At 36.3% G+C, this 18,774-nt stretch overlaps 1 protein-coding gene across 3 annotated transcripts in view; it reads right to left on the reverse strand.

Moving 5' to 3' along the window:
• TMCC3 (transmembrane and coiled-coil domain family 3) overlaps positions 1-18,774 on the reverse strand; it is a 130,109-nt gene that overhangs the window by 10,065 nt on the left and 101,270 nt on the right. For 2 of the 3 annotated variants that reach the window (XM_031938903.1, XM_003771029.4), the window contains 2 exons: positions 7,233-8,128; positions 1,854-1,989 (listed from right to left, as the gene is read on the reverse strand). In XM_031938903.1, the coding sequence (XP_031794763.1) occupies positions 1,854-1,989; positions 7,233-8,128 (1,032 nt within the window). Of the gene's footprint in view, positions 1-1,853; positions 1,990-7,232; positions 8,129-8,735; positions 8,838-18,774 lie in introns of all 3 variants that reach the window. The other variant, XM_031938902.1, reaches the window with a different exon arrangement.

Below are 18,774 nucleotides of genomic sequence, written 5' to 3' on the forward strand. Positions count from 1 at the left end.
GATGGGGAAAGCTGTGGCATAGGTGAGATTTCCAGGGGATTAAGTGTAGAGAGAGGAATAAGATCAAGGACACACTTTTGAGGACCTATACTATCTGTAACATGGAGATAAAACTATGAACATGTTTCGGAACCACCAGGTGTAAATGCTCTAAAGTAAGTAAGCTTCCTCTTTGAAAAAATTTCATAGCACCATAATGAGACCTGTTTTCTATTTGGAAACATTATCCATTTGTCAGTGAGCATTTATAAATTACTTACTATGTACCAGATATTAGGAATAGAAATATAAAAACAAAACCAGTGGCTGCCCTCACAGAAAGCTCACATTCTGATGGAAAGATTAGTTTAAATATGGCAATTAATCCTATTCGGTCCAATCCAACAAGTATTTATTAACTGCCTACTATGTGCGAGATATAAATAGGTTTTTAAAAACTACAAAACAGCACCTGCCCTCAGAGGGTTTTTATTCTGTGAAAAGATTATATGTTGATTAAATCTAATTCAGTCTAGTCCAGCAAGTCCAATATTTATAAATTTTCTCCTATGTTCTAGGTATTAGGGTTATAAAGACAAAAAGATTACTATCCCTAGCCTAAAAATCTTACAGTCTATATCAAGACTTGCTCTACTTACTACCAATCTAAATTTTATCCATTCATGTCCTATCTTCTCCATCTCTAGCTCATGTTACTTTTTCTGAACTCCCAAGAACTTTTAAGAAATACCCTCAGGGCAGCTAGGTGGTGCAGTGGATAGAGCTCCAGTTCTTTAGTCAGAAGGAGGTAAATTCAACTCTGATCTCAGATACTTAACGCTTCCTAGTTGTGTGACCCTGGACAAGTCATTTAACTCCAAATGCCTCAGCAAAAAAAAAAAAGAAAAAGAAAAAGAAAAAGAAAGAAAAGAAAAGAAAGAAAGAAAAAAATAAAAGAAACACTTTCTTTTGAATTGTTATTTCTGGTTCCATACCACAATTTGTCAAATAACCATAAGGACAAACATACTACATGCCATGTTGTATTTGATACTGGAGACACAAAGAAAAAAAAATTCTAAAATGAAATAATTTTTGCTTTCAAGGAGATATTACATTTAGCATCATTTGATAAGTATTCTAAATGTGCACCAGTCTCTTTTCCCCAACTAGAGAACAAGCTTCTTAACGGCAAGAATTATGTCATCTCTTTCCTCAAATTTATATTCCCTCAAAATATTTTATCTTCCCTGAATGGATGGAAATTCCTTGAAGGTAGGGACTAATTCATTTTTATTTTTTCAATGCCTAGAAGAGGGCTGAGAATATAGTAGGTACATTATAAATAATTCTTATGTCAGTGATCCTTTGTTTTATAGCTATACTAATAGAACCCTGTATACACAGTAAATGTTTAATAGATATTTGTTTTACCTGATCAGAGCATTCTAAGAAAAAATGAATCTTTACTTCCTGTTTGGAAAGGGAGAGAGGAAATATGTGTTGACTGAAGGTAGAGGTTTGGAAATTGTGGTCCCGTAACTATACTCCTTAGGGTTATAAAAGAAAAAGAAAAAGTGAAAAAGAATTCACTTTCTCCAAGTAAATTAAAGCTTGTGCCTATATCTGAATTAAGGAAGAAGTGAAAGGCTGAAGTGAACCATCCTTCCTTCCTCTCTGCAGAAAAATTGGAGAGGGGGGGTAGTGACAGTGGATGCAGAATGTTGCATCTTCTGACATATAGACAATTCACTGGTTTTGTTCAAATGTTTTGCTAGGAAGGTTTTCAATATGAGGAGGGGAAGAGGCAATATCCAGAATTAACTATCATGATAAAACAAAAAGCATCAGACTAATTAAAATAAGGGTTTTACCTGAACATCTTGAGACCTTTCATAAGCCTGGTAAGCCACCTTCTCTTCTATGCTGGCAAGTTCTTGCTTCAGGTTGGTGGTCTCATGCTGGTGAAGATCCGTCAAGTCATGAAGCTGATCTTCTAGCCTCTCATACCTTTGCAAAATAAAGAAACCAAGTGTCAATATACCTTTTCTGGAAAGGTCTCCATGTAGTATAATTATGAAGCCAAATAGTGGTCTTTTAAAAATTCCACCTGAGGAAAGCAGAAAACTGGAAACCATTTTTACAGCCAGTGTTTCTACTAAAGATGTCATTTCTCAAATATATAAGTGAATTGCGTCAAATTTATAAGAATACAAGTCATTCTCCAAGTGATAAATGATCAAAGGATATGAATAGGCAGTTTTCAGAGGGAGATATTAAAGCTATTTATAGTCATATGAAAAAATGCAAATTATGCAAATGCAATTCTGAGGTACCATCTCACACTTATTCAGATTGGTCAATATGCCAGAAAAGGAAAATGATAATGTTGGAGAAGATGTCAGAAAACTGAAACATTAATGCATTGTTGGTGGAGTTGTGAACTGGTCCAACCATTCTGGAGAATAATTTGGAACCGTGCCTGAAGGGCTGTAAAGCTGTGCACACCCCTTTAATTTAGCAATACACAAAGAGATCATAAAAAAGGGAAAAGGACCCCTATTACATCTTTTTGTGGTGGCAAAGAATTGGAAATTGAGGGAATGCCAATCAACAGGAGAACAGTTGAACAAGCTGTGGTGTATGGATGTAATGGAATACTATAAATGATGAGGAAGAGGATTTCCAAAAAACCTGGACACACTTATATAAACTGATGCTGAGTAAAGTAAGCAAAACCAAGAGAACATTGTACACAGTTATAGCAACACTATGCAGTTATCAGCTATGATTGATTTAGTTCTTTTCAGCAATACAGTGATCCAAGACAATTCCAAAAGACTCATAATGGAAAATGTTATCCTAATCTAGAAAAAGAACCATGGAGTGTGAATGAATATTGAAGCATACTATTTCCAATTTTTTTTTGTTTTTTTTCTTGCTTGTGGTTTTCTCCTTTTGTTCTGATTTTCTTTAACAACATGACTAATGAGGAAATATGTTTCACATGATTATATATCATGTGATATATAATCTATATATATATGTATAACCTATATCATATATATATATATATATATGAATAACCTATATATGTAATCTATATATAAGTATAACCTATATCAAATTGTTTGTTGTCTTGGGGAAGGTGGAGGGAAGAGAGGAAGAGAGAAAAATATGGAACTCAAAATCTTACAAAAATAAATTTTGAAAATTATCTTTATATGCAATTGGAAAAAATATTAAGTGAAAAAAGTTAAATGAATAATTAAAAATTCCACTCTAGTTATTTTTTTTAATCCCTTTCCCAGTCATGCTTCTCTCCTGATGGAGACAGATTTTTCCTTTAACAAATGAAAAGATGAAATGGAAAAGAGGGAGACAGAGAGACTTATCTACAAAAAAAGAAGTCTAACCAGAACATCAGATCATGTTCTGGTTAAGACTTGTTTTCCTAAAATGGGACAACCATGTTTGATTACACAGAATCCAAGTTCTGAAGGTTAGAAGATGAGTGTTCTGGTGTCTCTTTGTCCTAACTCCAAAGACTTTTTCATTTACTGGCTTTTTCTGTCAGATTCTTCACACCCCACTAAAAATCTCATCAGGAGAATCTCTTTCTGCTCAAATGCCAAGTGGCCATAATGAAGACAAGAAGAGATTTCATCAGCTAATGCATTTTGCCAAGGCTCAGTATGAATAGAAGAATGCCTTGGGATGTATTTCAGAATAATAAAAAGGCTACATCCTGGTGGCACCCATCTTGAATGGATGCCTATCCCTTTCTTTGCTCTGCCACTTGTGAAAAGGAGTTTCACAGTTATGGATTTCACATACTATAAAGCCCCAAATTCCCAAATAGAACAATCTCAAAACCAAGTCCCTGGACCACTCTGATCTCTTGCAAAATGGGGACCAGAAACCTTTCTAAAGGGTTACTGAGAATCTTAGAAAAGATAAAGTATATAAAATTACAATCTGAGTAGATTTCAATTGTTGTATTACCGTTGAATTTAATCTGGACTTTGGTCTCAAGATCACTGGAAACCACTCTAAGGTTTTATAGTATCCCTTCCCAATCTGAAATAAACTGGAGTTTGGACCAAAGAGAAATACAGATTGTCACAAAAGACAAACTGCTCATCCCAATATATGGAAAGTTTCAAGGTCTCACAAATTCTGGTGCTAATTTTTTTTTTTTTTTTTTTTTGATAGGGGAGGACAGACAATAGCTGTGATTTCATTGGTATGAAGAATTCCCAGGTTGGTAACTCTTTTCACAGCAGATCAGCATTTTAAAAGAATACTGTATTCTCTTTAGAATACTGAATTCTTTATATCTATTCATATGTAATGTAAAAGAATAGCCTCAAGGCATGAGGAGTTAAATAACTTGCCAGATGTCACACAGTAAGTAGATATCAGAAAGGAGAATTTTAATTTGTTTTCCTGATTCCAAAGACAGACCTAGAATCTACTGAAGCCATTGATGCCCAAAACATCAAGTATATTTTTCAAACTTTAGATCATAATTTTTCATATTTAGATCAGAAGATTCTTGAGAGGAGGAACTATCTTTTGCCTCTTTTGTATCTGTAGTGTTTAGTAGAGTACTTAATAGGGGCTTAACAAATATCTATTGATTATATATTGATTGATGCTCTGGAAAATCAAACCAAACCAGATGTATGTCTGGGGATATACATGCTCAAGTGCCCAAAGACACATATGTGATGAACAGTTTGTTTATATCAGAATTTTTTTAAAGAACAAAAATAGCTCCTAAAACTAAAATTAATCCCCATTCTTGGGGATTAGAAGATTCACCTTGTAGATTAATCACAGTGAAGTATGATAAAAGGGAGTTAGGACAGTCTTGGTTTAACTACCCATCATGACCTATTTTAACCTAAATCTCAGTTTCCTCAACCATAAAATATGAATAATACTTGTACCTTTCAGTTTATAGATAGATGTGAGACTGAAATGATATTCTATGGAAATAATTATAGATAATATAGATAATGAAATATTCTCTGATATATGGAAAATGCTTTGCAAATTCTAAGATACTATATAAAGTCAGTTATTCTTATTATGGTTAATTTTGATTTTTATCTGAATGTGTATTTTAACCAGTGTAGGGAACTCTCATTATGAAAATTCCATCTGCCAACAGTAACTAGTAATTCACTGATAATTTATGGTCTCAGAAAGTTGTCTGGAATAATGAGAGGTTAAGTGATCATTTGGCTAGTAAGGGTCAGCACCAGAATCTCAACCCAGATCTTCCTGCCTAGCAAACCTATTAAGATTGATATCATGTCAGATTTGTAAGAAATGAGATGGCTCAATGGGTAAAAGCCAGCTATGGAGTAATGAAGACTCGATACATGGTAGGTGACTCTGAATAAATAAGTTATTTAATCTACCAGCGCTCCCCAGGTAATTATGAAGACTTTGTTGGAAACCATTTGCCAACTAGTACCAATTGGTAGTTTCCTCATTGTGAAAGAATCACTTCCCCATCCCCTCAAGATTTTTACTATTATCCCCTATCAGTAGAATGCAAACTTGAGAAAAGGGATTTTTTTGTTTGTTTGTTTTTTACGGGGAGAGGGAAAATCCCTAGGGACATCTCATTGCCTAGCATAGTGGTCCTCAAAGTGTAGTCCAAAGAATTGTTGGGGTCTCTGAAACCCTTTCAGAGGGTCTACAAATTCAAAATTATTTTTTATTTCTAATATAGTAAATAGCTATAAATATAACCCATGTGAGCAAAAACTCTTTGAACAGATCAATAGTTTGTTTTTTTTTTTTAACAAACTGATAGTGAGTTTGTTAAGATGAAGATACTGAGAACAAAAGTTTGAGAACCACTGGCCTAGCACAAAACAGGTGTTTGCTAAATACCTGGTGAATTTAATTACTTTAATTTATTTTTAAAAATTTATTTTTGTTACATTATTTAATATTAAAAACATTTTTTTGCTAGCATTTAAGATCTGTCAAGTTATAGAGTACCTTATTTGGTCCTCATAACAATCTGTACCATTATGACTCCCATTTTGTCAATGAGGAAAAAATTTTTACAGTGACTTTGGGAAAGAAATGAAAAATTATAGGATCATAGATATAAAGTTAGAAGACCCTTTAGAAGTCATCTAGTCTACAGGAGGAAACTGAGGCTGTGAGAATCATAAGAGTATATGAGCTAATCATCCCTCATGATTCCATAAAGCATCAAGTCCAAAGTAAGACTGAGAATCAGTATTAGAAGGAGGATTTGAACTTATACATCTAAATCCAAAGTCAGTGCTTTTTCCACTGTAGTACCACTAAAGATGCATGATCTATCTAGGAGATGTGTGTGTGTGTGTGTGTGTGTGTGTGTGTGTGTATATATATATATATATATATATATATATATATATATATACATAGAGAGAGAGAGAGAGAGAGAGTGAGAGAGTGAGAGATTAATGTAAAATTTTGGGCATATTAAAACCTATTTTAAAATTTAATAAATTTTATTAAATTAAAATTTAATGAATTTTAAATAAAAAAAATATTAAAAATATTTTAAACATTTTTAAAAGTAAAATTTTAAATATTTTAAACATATTTAAAAACAGTTTTGCTAATCTAGGACCTTAAGCTTTGCAGATTTAGATATAATGCTTACATTATATCACATTATATACAAATGTATATACAAATATATAATTACATCATATATTTATGACACATCATAATGTAATATAATAATATAATGCTTATATAATACATAGTTTATATATGTATATATAAATTAATGTAAGATTTTGGACATATTTAAAACCTATTTTAAAATTTAATGAATTTTACTATTAAATTAAAAATTAATGAATTTTAAATTTAAATAAAATTTTAAAATATTTAAACCTATTTTTAAAAGTAAAATTTTAAATATTTTAAAAACATTTAAAAAGTTATGCTAACCTAGAACCTATTAACCTAATTAAACCTTGCAGTTTTTAGAGACACATAGCACACACACACACATCCACCTGTGTATTGCTGCTGTCACAAACTGAAGGACATTCTTAGAGACGGGCCATCCAGAAAAGGACCATCCCCATATATCCATGGAAACCATCCCCACCGGGACATCCTGTAACAAGAACAGGCCCTTTGTGGTCACATAAGCTCGCCTTGTGAATCTATCCCTCTGCTTCTGCCAGAACAGAGCGTGCCTAAGGCCAGGATAATACCTGTATCGTTCCTCTTGCAAGGTCTGAGAAATGAAGCTGTATTCTCTTTTGAACTGCCCCTTTAGAGATTCAATGTCCTCTGCCAGTTGAGTCTGGGTCTCCTTAATCTCCCGTAGCTCCTCCAAGATCATGGCCAGCTTCCCTTGGCTGCTTAGAGTATTCGTGCCCCCGGTCCCGAAGGACTGGTTGCCGTTACTGTCCGCAGAGCCTGACGTGCCACTGGAACACTCATCGTCACTCCCGTATTTGGGCTTGGTCACAATGGTGGCACTGCCCCCATAGGCTCTCGAGCTGGCCTCGGGCCTGAACTCTTCCAAGGAGCTCTTCATGTGGGCGATGTTATCTGCACTGCCAAATTTGTTGCGGATCAGATTGGCAAACTCCCTGGACTTGTTGAAAACAAACACCGGCGGAGTCAGGGAGACCCCCGGCACCCCCGACTTCCCACTCTCCATCCCGTGGCCGGCCGGCCGAGATTTACTGTGGCCATCTTTCAGGTTGTCCCTGGCATTGTCCTTTGAGGTGCGAGAGGTGCCGTTCTGTTCAATTTCCCGGAGCTTCCTGTGGTACTGCTCCAGTTTCTTCTGGAGCTGGGCGATGGAATGGGCCGACTTCTGGTTCTTTTTCTCAAAGACCTGCTTGATGCGTCCAGCCTGCTGCTTGTCCGCACTGTTCACAAGCTTGAGGTACTCGGCCACATTCCCATCGCGGGACGTCTGCTCGATCCTGATCTGTTCAGTCACTTTAAGAATCTTTTGTCTCAAGCTGTCCGCCGTGAGCTTGACCTTGTGAAAGTCCAAGATGCCATCAGGGACATCAAAGTTGAGATTGGTGTCAGATCCCCCACGGCGAATGTTGAGAGGAAGGCTCAGAGTATTCATGTCATGCCTTTCCACCTGAAAGAATCAAAATAAAGAATATTTATTACTAAACTAAAATATTTTATATTATTAATATTATTCAATTTAATGGAATAATTAAATTAATAAAAACCCTATAAAATATCCCATAAGATACTTTAAAAATAAATAATTTTGATATGAAAGAAAAATGAAATATTAAAAAAAAAAACAAATTGTTCTTGTTTCCTTTCTTCCTCCACATCTTAAAGTTATAAAACCACAAAGAAATTGTACATATTCTTTTTTTCCTCCTTTATCAAGGGGCAAAATTTATTATAATCGTAACGCCATTACAAAAGCAAGCTAATTTTTTTCCCTGAAGCAATTGGGGCTAAATGATTTGTCCAGGGTCACACAGCTAGATGTATTAAGTGTTTGAGGCCAGATTTGAACTCAGGGCCAGTGCTCTATCCATTGTGCCATCTAGCTGTCCCCAGCAGACTGAATTTCTAAAGGAAATTAGCAGAGAAACAGAAGCAAGGAGACACATTTATCCAGCTTCTATCATAGAAAGGACATAATTTTTGAAATCAGAGCTGTGGTATTCTAAATGGTCAATAATGAAGAGAGTAAGAGTTGCTAGCTACCATTAAGAACTCACTTCAGGGTAGCCTGACTCTGCCTTCATCAAGGTGTGTTCACTGAATGATTCACTGTCTCTCTGTCTAATCAGGGAACAGCTACTGGTCTTGACAGAAGAAAGCTGTGAATGAGAATGAGGTCACCATTTAGTCTGGGGCTTTTCCAGGTGCCCAGGTAACTTGGATCTCTGCCCTACCCACTCTGACACCCACTGATATGAGTCAAACTAAAGAGTCGCTTTAAAGGGTGGAGAGAAGAAAGAAAGAAAGAAAAAAACCATTTGGATTCAAGTTCCCAGGACCATCAATCCATAAAGTTTGTTTTCTGTAATGGACTCTGTAAACAAAGTGGTGAAGTAATGGGATGAAGTTAGGTTAATTAGGATAATTGAGTAATACAAAGGCACTCTTGCAAACTGAAATAAGAGAAAACTCAAGAGGCATTTCCTGTCCAGAGCAACAAGAATGAAAACACTATTTCTGTAGTGGGTGATTTACTTCCGACATGCATTAGATCTTAGGATCTCACTTTACAGATGGGGAAACTGAGGCTGAGAGACATGAAAAGGTATTGAGTATCAGAGGTATGGATCCAAGCACTAGAAATGCTATGGGCTACTTTATTCCCTGAATACTTGAAGAGTTAAAGTCTGAAGGGAAAGACTGAGTATCCCAAAAAAGGTGATTTTTAGTCCCACAGAAATAAATAACTATAGACAGAAGTGTTGGAATTGCCCAAAAATACACAACTTTTCTAGATCTCAGTTCCCTTGCCTATAAATGAGGACATTGGATTCGGTGACTTTTTAGGTCATCTTTCCAGTATGAAATATTTGCTCCTCAACCACATTTTATTGACCTATAAATCTTTAATAACGATGGGGCAATTAGGTCTTTGCTACAAGGTGCCAACATGAGGGTGGAGTATATATTCCTCTTCTGACAATGTTTCTCTACCAACCATCCCTGTGTCTCACATTTCTCTACTGGCCCAAAGCCATGAGTCCTCAGTCACTCTGACATCACCTGCCTTTAGGATCATGTCTCTTCCTCCCATGTTTATCTTCCTCCACCTGCTGCTTCCCAAACTATTTCAAAGGGTTGGGTAGTTGGAGAAGTGAGGGTGGTCCTGCTGCCAGTTGTGTTAGGAAGGAAACAGACTAGACTCTCTGGAGGGCACATGCTGTCACCCCCTCAAGGAATCATTCCTGAATTTGTCCTAGACATCTTAATCACTGGATGTGTGCCCTGCATACCAGGTACTATTAGTGAATTTCAGCAAGAATCTCCAAAGAAAAAAGACAACAAAATTTAAGAGGGATCTTATTTTGAAATAGAAATCCCTTAAATCAAATTAAGAATTACCCTCACACACAGGTTCAAAAGGAATCTAAGAAGAGCTAATACATTTAAATGCAATGGATTACCTTTTGTCAAGGGGCTTGTGAATGGACCTAGCATTTAAATGTGGCATTAACATAATTATCGTGGTTAATGTGGAAATAAACGTTTTGCATGACTTCACATGTATAACTGAAATCATATTGGCTTGCCTTCTCAACGGGTGGAAGGGATAGAATTTGGAACTCCATTTTTTTTTTAAAATTAATGTTAGTGTAAATAGAAGAGAAAAGAAAAAAAGTAATATGAGCATCAGTTTTTCAAGTTTTGGGGTTTCACTGGCTTTTAATATTCAGTCTTAAAATGTCTTAAAATATTTCAAAGCACCTTAAAAATACTGTTTCATATTGAAGAGACATATTGGCAGCTCAGATGACAGAGAAGTTGGATAATGATCTCTCTTCCCACATACCATGGATTTTTCCATGGATATGAAGCATAGTTCTGCTGGCAAGACTTAGGTGGAAGGCAAGAAGAACAACAAGACAAAGGATGACCAGAATGAAAAATGGAACATATATGGGAATATTGAAGCATTGGGATAGGACAAGAAGACAGATCTAATCAAACAAGATAATCATGATCTTATTATTAAGAATAAGGGAATAAATATAATAATATAATATAAAATAAATAATAAAAATTAAAGAAAATAAATCTTTTAAAAATAAGCCTTTATATAGCAGCCAGTGTGGTGCTTAATAAGGAAGGAAAAAGGAATAAGCATTTATATAGCACCTACTATATGCTAGGTCTTTTCTTCATTGTCTTCTCCTATGAGATTATAAGCTTCTTGAGAGCAGGGCCTGTCTTTTATTTTATTTATATCCTGAGCACTTAGCACAGTACCTGGCATATAGTAGGTGCATAATAAATCTTTATTGACTGACTGCAAATCTAGTCTGTTTGATCCAAGCTGACCTAGGCCTTTGATTAGGGCCAGTTTCTTTATCTATAAAAACAAAGTATTAGACTTATGATTCATAGCTTCAAGAAGGCAGACTAGGTATAAACCTAGTCATAGGTTCCCTGCCCCATTAGCCAAGTCTGGTTAATTCTTCCTCCACAGCCCCTCTTTCTCTTCTCTCCTTTCCCATGGCCATCACCTTAGTTCCATTCCTGATTACTACAATAGCTTAATTGATCTCCTTGCTTCCACTCTCTCCTGACTCCAATCTACCCTTCGCACACCTGCCAAATTGATATTCCTAAAGCACATCTTCCTGAGTTCAAATCTGCCCTCAGATACTCACTAGATGTGTGACCCTACTAAAGTCACGTAACCCCCTTTGCCTCAGTTTCCTCATCTGTAAAATAAGCTGGAACAAGAAATGGGGTACTCCAATATCTTTGCTAAGAAACTCCCAAAAGAGGTCACCGATAATCAGACATGACTGAAAAATGATTCAACTACAGCAATAAAAGCACCAGTGGCTGGTTCTCTGCTGCTTTAGGAATAAAAGGCAATCAACGTTTCACACTCAAGCTCCAATCTTCCAGGCTTAATTCACACAACCTCCCCTCCCCTACTCTCTAGTCTAGCTGGGATGATATACCTGATGTTTTCAGGCCTGGAAATACCATCTCTTGCCTCTGTGTCCTGCAGGGGCACCATGGGTACAATGCCTCCTCTTCCCATTTTGGAAATCCCAGACTCCTTTCAAGGGGTCCTTTCTGATCAAGTCACCTTTAATGACTATTATCATATGCATTTGGCAGATAAAGATACTAGGGCCAAGAAGAGTTAAGCATCCTTTGCTAGACTCCCCTCATCATTCTTGTGACTTCCTCAACTCAACTATAGCCAACCACTTCCCCCTTAATTGAATGTAAGTGTTTTCAGGGAAGAATATCTTTCTTGCATTTAAATCCACAGTACGGGGCCCATCATTTATTTATTCATTCATTTGACCTGAGTTACAAAGCAGTTAAAGATTTTATTTGAACCCAAACCATCCAAATTCTAACCTCAACTCTCTAACCACTCTATGATTCTGCTTCTCTGCTCTGAACAAGAGCAGGTGCAAAATGTCCTGCCAATGCCATCTGACTCTTCCATCCTAAGACGGCAAATGCATAAAGAAAGAAACAGTCCATTCCTAGTCATCTCTTCCTCCCATCACCCCTGCTGCATTCACTCTGCAAAGTCCCAAGTTTGCATGCACACTTCCTGAAATGCTGCTTAGTCACCCTAGCCGGAGCCAGGGACACCTCACTCAGATGCCAGCCACAGTTCATTCTGGAGCTCTTTCCTCTACCTGGCTCTTTCCCAGAATGGGATGGGCTTTTCAGAGAGCCCAACATATTTACTCACCAAAGACTGAAATGCAAATAAACAGAAGATAATTCTCTTACAGACATCTCTCCGTTAAAATAAACTTTTGCTGGAAGCCTGAATCTCCATTCTGTAACTGCTGAATTTCAAGGCAGAGTCAAAATAATTTGGTTAATTTTAGCTCCAAGATCCAAGGCTCAGGAAGGGAAGAAGGTATCTGCTTCTTCCAGGAGTCAGATCTCACTGCCCATTGCTTGCTATTAAAAGCACTAATCCTGTCAATCTCATTTCTCCAGGCCTCTGGATTCCTTCTCCCTTCAGTTTTCTCTCTGCACTCACTCCACAGGCCCCCCTAGCTTAGGCCTTCATCACCACTCTGGCTTAACTCAAGCTTCTTAACTGGTCTCCCTGAATCCTCTCTCCTTTCTCCAGTCTCTCCTCCATACAGCTGTCTGATTCATATTCCTAAAGCAGTCCTGCCTTGTATCAATTAAATACTGTCAAAAACTCCATCTGGGTTACAGAATAAAATACAGACTCCGCTTGAAAGCTCTTCACCACAGGGCTCAAGACTACTTTATGGGTTCTATGAGATAACATAGGATATGTGTGCATAAATATATGTATGTATATATATATATATATATATATATATATATATATGTGCATAAAGATATAGAGTATGTAGGTGTATATATACATGTAGATATAAATATAGGGTATATAAACATTTATATGATATACATATTTGTATAATATAATTTTAAATTTATTAATTTATATAATACAATATTAGGTATATAAGTATTAGTATAATTAGTATAACAGTTTAGTATTAGTATAATATATTAGTTGTATGTGTGTATATATATATATATATTTATACGTATATATATATATATGTACACACATATATAAAGTGTGTACATAAAGGAGAGATTTTACTTGTTTGTGCACATGTTGTAGACTCTCCCTGTCACCTTGCAAGAAAGCTCCTTGAGTATATGAATGTTATGGAATATTACTGTTCTGTAAGAAATGACCAGCAGGATGATTTCTGAGAGGCTTGGAGAGACTTGCATGAACTGATGCTGAGTGAAATGAGCAGGATCAGGATATCATTATATACTTTAACAACAATACTATATGATGATCAATTCTGATGGACGTGGCCCTCTTCAACAATAAGATGAACCAAATCAGTTCCATTTGTTCAATAATGAAGAGAACCAGCTACACCCAGTGAAAGAACTCTGGGAAATGAGTGTGAACCACAACATAGCATTTCCACTCCCTCAGTTTTTGTCTGCTTGCATTTTTGATTTCCTTCTCAGGTTAATTTTATCTTATTTTTAAGTCCGATTCTTCTTGTGCAGCAAAATAACTGTATGAATATGTATACATATATTGTATTTAACATATACTTTAATATATTTAACATGTATTAGTCAACCTGCCATTTAGAGGAGAGGTGGGGGGAAGGAGGGGACAAGTTGGAATAGAAGGTTTTGCAAGGGTCAGTGCTGAAAAATTACCCATGCATACATCTTGTAAATAAAAAGCTATAATAATAATAAAAAAAGAAAGCTCCTTGAGGGCAGGACCTGTCTCTTTTTGGTATTCGCATCCTTAAGACTGGCCCTAAGATCTAGAAATAGATTTGGGGTTGGGGGAGAGCATTCTATGACCTCAGATGGAGAAAAAATACATCTTTATTTCAGTATGATGAGTTCTCTTGGTAATCCTATGTATTTTATTTTATGAATTTATAAAATACAATTCGGAAGAATTGTACATATTAAACCTATATTGGATTGCTTGCTCTTGGGGAGGGGAAGGGGAAAGAGGGAGAAAAATTTGGAACACAAGCTTTTACAAAGATAAATGTTGAAAACTATCTTTGCATGTATTTGGAAAAATAAAATACTATTAAAAATTAAAAACATATGATTTAGAATAGGGGTTCAGAGGATTCACCAGATGGCTAATGGAGATTCATGACAAAAAATAAAGGCTGAGAACTGCCCTGGCAAGATATGTTATAACTGCTTGTTGATTGCCTGACCTAGAGCAATCACTACTCCTTTTTCAGGCTTTTCTAGGACCTTCTTAGGTACATGGTATCGGAATTAGGAATCAGGAGACTTGGGAGTCTACTCCCAATTCTGTCACTTACTCTGAGGTAAAGTTGCTTCTCTTGGCTGGGCTCCCATTTCCTCCTCCATGAAAATGGCAGAGGGGAGAGGTCATGGGGGTGTCATATTAATTCTCTTTAATTCTCTGGGTTTTAAAAGTCTATGAAGTTTTACTTAAATAGAAACAAATTATTTGATCTAAAATGGTGGCCATTTCTAATGTTCGCCCTTGTTCAGCTCAGCTTGGCAGAACAGAGAACCCCAAAACTCCACTGGCTGGCTGTGCTTTTTAGCAGAGGCAGAATGATCAATAAAACTTACATTCTTGGGGTCATCGATTTAAAATCAGGAAGGGATTTTCGAGATCACTGAGTGCAAGCTACTCATTTAAGAGATGTAGATACAAGCTCAGAGATGAACTGTATCATCCAACATCAGAAAGATGAGGGACAAAAGTGGGATTTGAACTGCAGGGCTGATTCCAGTTGGTACTTTACTCTCACTGGAAAGGCAGTATGGTATTGGGTAGATTTGGGGTCAAGAAAATCCAAGATCAAATCTCTACTGTGACACTGATCACTCCCAGACTGCCATCTCTTATAACAAAGAATTTTAAAACGAAAACCTACACTCAAAAATCTTACAAAAATGAATGTTGAAAATTATCTTTACATATAATTAGGAAAGATACTATTAAAGGGAGAGGGGAAGAAAACATAAAAAGAGAAAAAATATATTAATAAAACCAATTGGTATATCAAACAAATTAAGAAATCTGCAATATTCCACATCTATGGACCTTATTCCTCTTCAAAGAAATTGGGGAATTGTTTTCTCATCCCTTTGCTTTGGAGTCAAACCTGTTTTTTGTAATTTGGCAGGATTCATTTTTATATCATTTTATTGTAGAAAATCCTTTTTTATATATTTGCTATTACTATCTCCATTTTATAGATGAAAAAACTGAGGCTGAGAAAGCACTTTGAATGTACAGAAAAGGATCGTAGAAGAATCTTCAGATGCCAATGACTTTAATTCCCCACTTTTTTACAGATGAAGAAACAGGCCCAAAGAACCAAAATCACTGTCAAATTATAAAGAACAGGTTTGGTCCCAAAGAAAAGCTATGAGAAAACAGTTCCCCAACTTTTTTGCAGAGGAGTAATGTCCACAAATGTGGAATATTGCAGATTTCTGAATTTGCTTGATATACCAATTAGTTTTCCTAATACTTTTCTCTTCTTTTTATGATTTGTTAACTTAATAGAATTTTAGTTTTTCCAATTATATGTCAAGATAGTTTTCAACATTCATCTTTGTAAGATTTTGAATTCATGTTTTCTTCTAAAAATTCTTTGTTATAAGAGATGGCAATCTAGGAGTATGGAGGGATAAAGGGTATAGTTTACCCAATGTAGAATGGCTTGTGTTCTTATAAATTTGAGTCAATTCTCTCTATATTTTAGATAGTTTATCCAATGTTAAGACAAAAAACATAGACAAAAATTTTTTTTTCTTGAATGTTGATTTTTTTTTTTTTTTTTGGCAAGGCAAATGGGGTTAAGTGACTTGCCCAGAGTCATATAGCTAGTAAGTGTTAAGTGTCTGAAGCCACATTTGAACTCAAGTCCTGAATTCACAGCCAGTGCTCTATCCATTGTGCAATCTAGCTGCTTCAAAAATTTCTTTAAAAAAAAAAAAAAAAAAAGGAAAAGCTTTGTCTCAAAGATATGAGAAAACACCTTTGTAGAGGTAAAAAGTTCATGACAGTAGAGCATTTCATATCATATCAAATATTCTTAATGTATTGATTTGTTTGCTTATTTTTGGCTCTTCCTCCTCTTTCATATTTTAAAAGTTTGTTAGATGGGCTGACTTTCTGAGAACAGGTGAGAAATGATCTAAGAGGAAACTTAAGCAATGTAAAAACAAAAGATAACAATAAAAATTTAATTTTCAAAACTCTTTAAATAAGGAAAGAAAAGCCTGGAAAACATTTCCATCACAAGGCCTCATTCAATCAACCAACCAACAAATATTAATGACATGTCTTGGGTTTGTTCAACACTGGAAGGATAAGGAACAAAAATGATAAACAGGGGTAGGCAAAGGAATTAATAATTACAAACTTTTGTACTCAGGGAAAATACCTTGAGTAACTAGTAACAATAACAGAGCTAGCAAGAGTACCAGGAAACCAGGAGGCTCTGAGTTCAGCCATGGATATAAGTTGGCTGTGTGATCTTAGCCAAGTCATTAGCCTCTCAACACTCCCAGACAACTCTCTAGAAATTTAAATTGCACATCAGTTGCCATAATGTTACTGGTAGTGGGATCTTCCTCATCTGAGAGTTCCTATGCTAGTGAAATCTCTGGTCTAGTCTTTATCCCTATCTTCATTTTTTAACTAATGGGCTTTTATCTAAGTGCTACAAAGGCTGGGTTAACCTGCTATATAAAAAGTCCCTGCTCTCAAAGTACTTCTAAAGCTAACTGGGGAGACAATTTTAGAGAATAATGAAGTGCTATATCCAGTGGGATTTGTGGTTTCTACGAATGCATGATTAGAAAATTCAGAGTTGAAAGGGGCATGAGAAATTATTTAGTCTGATCGGCTCATCTTATAGCACCTACAGAGGTAAAGCAAGGTCACAGAGGAAATGAGAAGCAGGGCCAAGATTTAGAACTTAGATTCATTCACCAGTTCCAAGTCTAGCTCTCTTATTGGTTTTGTGACCAAGGCACCCTTCATCTAGAAAACAGGAATAATGCTATTTGTGTTACCAGCCTAGAAGGGATGCTCTAAGTATTTGAATGAGATCATTGATGTCAATTACATCAATTTATAATCACTTAGCATAGTGCCTGACACTTAGAAGGTGCTTAATAAACATTTATTCCCTTCCGTTTCTGCACAGTGCTTGACATCTAGAAAGTGCTTAATAAATGCTTGTTCCCTTCCCCCTTGGCACAGTGCCTGACACCTAGAAGGTGCTTAATAAATGCTTATTCCCTTCCTCGTTGGCACAGTGCCTGATACCTAGAAGGTGCTTAATAAATGCTTATTCCCTTCCCCCTTGGCACAGTGCCTGATACATATAAGGTGCTTAATAAATGCTTGTTCCCTTTCCTCTCTGCATGGTGCCTGATACCTAGAAGGGGTTTAATAAATTCTTGTTCCCTTTTCCTCTGGACGTATTGTGCTGGCTCAATGGGCAAGGATAGAATACTTGACATAGGCGGGATTTAGATAAGAAAACAGGAAAGGGAGCCTTGAAAAGGTCTACAAGTACATTTATGGTGAGGGATGTGGAGAGGAAAAGGTCTGGGCACTTTACAGGTAGGTGAAGAGCCCCTAGGTGTAAAAACAAAAAAACCAAAAACAAAAAATATTTTCTTGGGCAGATGCCAAGTAAAAAGTCCCCTTATGGAGCTCCTTCACAAACAGGAAGGTACAAAGTGTTTCATAGTTCAGAAGTGGCCCATCTACAGACAGTTTTGGTGCCCAAGAACGTCAAGTAGCTTTGAGGAAACCATGGAAAACTGCTTTTCAAAGATATCCTGAAAATACCCCACCCAGCTCCTCCATGCCATCCCTACTCCAGTCCCCTCCGAGCACCCGCCCCTAACACGATGGCACTTTAAGACAAGCCTTGGGTCACGGGAAAAGAATGTTTGGGATTTTTCTCTTGTTTATATAAAGCTCAGCATCCTGCCTAGTTATACCCAAAATAGTTTTTAAATGCCTCTTCATGGTGCTTGATACAAAAATGACTTAGGAGACACAAGAGGCAGCTGGGATGGTGGAAAGAACACTGGCTTTGGAGTTAGTGGACCTAGGCCTGAGCTAGGTTTTGCCAGGGATAAAACACTATATTTGGACCCAGGATGACCCTGATTGTGATCCTGGGCAATCCCTTATGCTTTGTCTATCTCAGTCTCCTCAACTGTAAACTGGGGGTGATAACAATAGCATCTACCTCCAGGGGTTGTTATGAGGATTAAATGAAGTAATATTTGTCAAGCCCTTAGCTATGTACCTGGTTACATAATAGACGATTAATAAATGGTTCTTTTCTCATTTGTAAAATGAAAAGGAATAGATGGCCTCTCAGGTCCCCTCCAGCTCCCATAGGTCGATGAATTGTCTTTTCTGTTTTCTAAACATTGATTGGAGTACCAATAGAAGGAGCATAAAAATGAATAGGCTGATAAGGTTGAGGTGGCTTAATAAGATCAAGTACTTCT

Source organism: Sarcophilus harrisii, chromosome 5 (assembly GCF_902635505.1).
Source record: "Sarcophilus harrisii chromosome 5, mSarHar1.11, whole genome shotgun sequence".
NCBI lineage: Eukaryota > Metazoa > Chordata > Mammalia > Dasyuromorphia > Dasyuridae > Sarcophilus > Sarcophilus harrisii.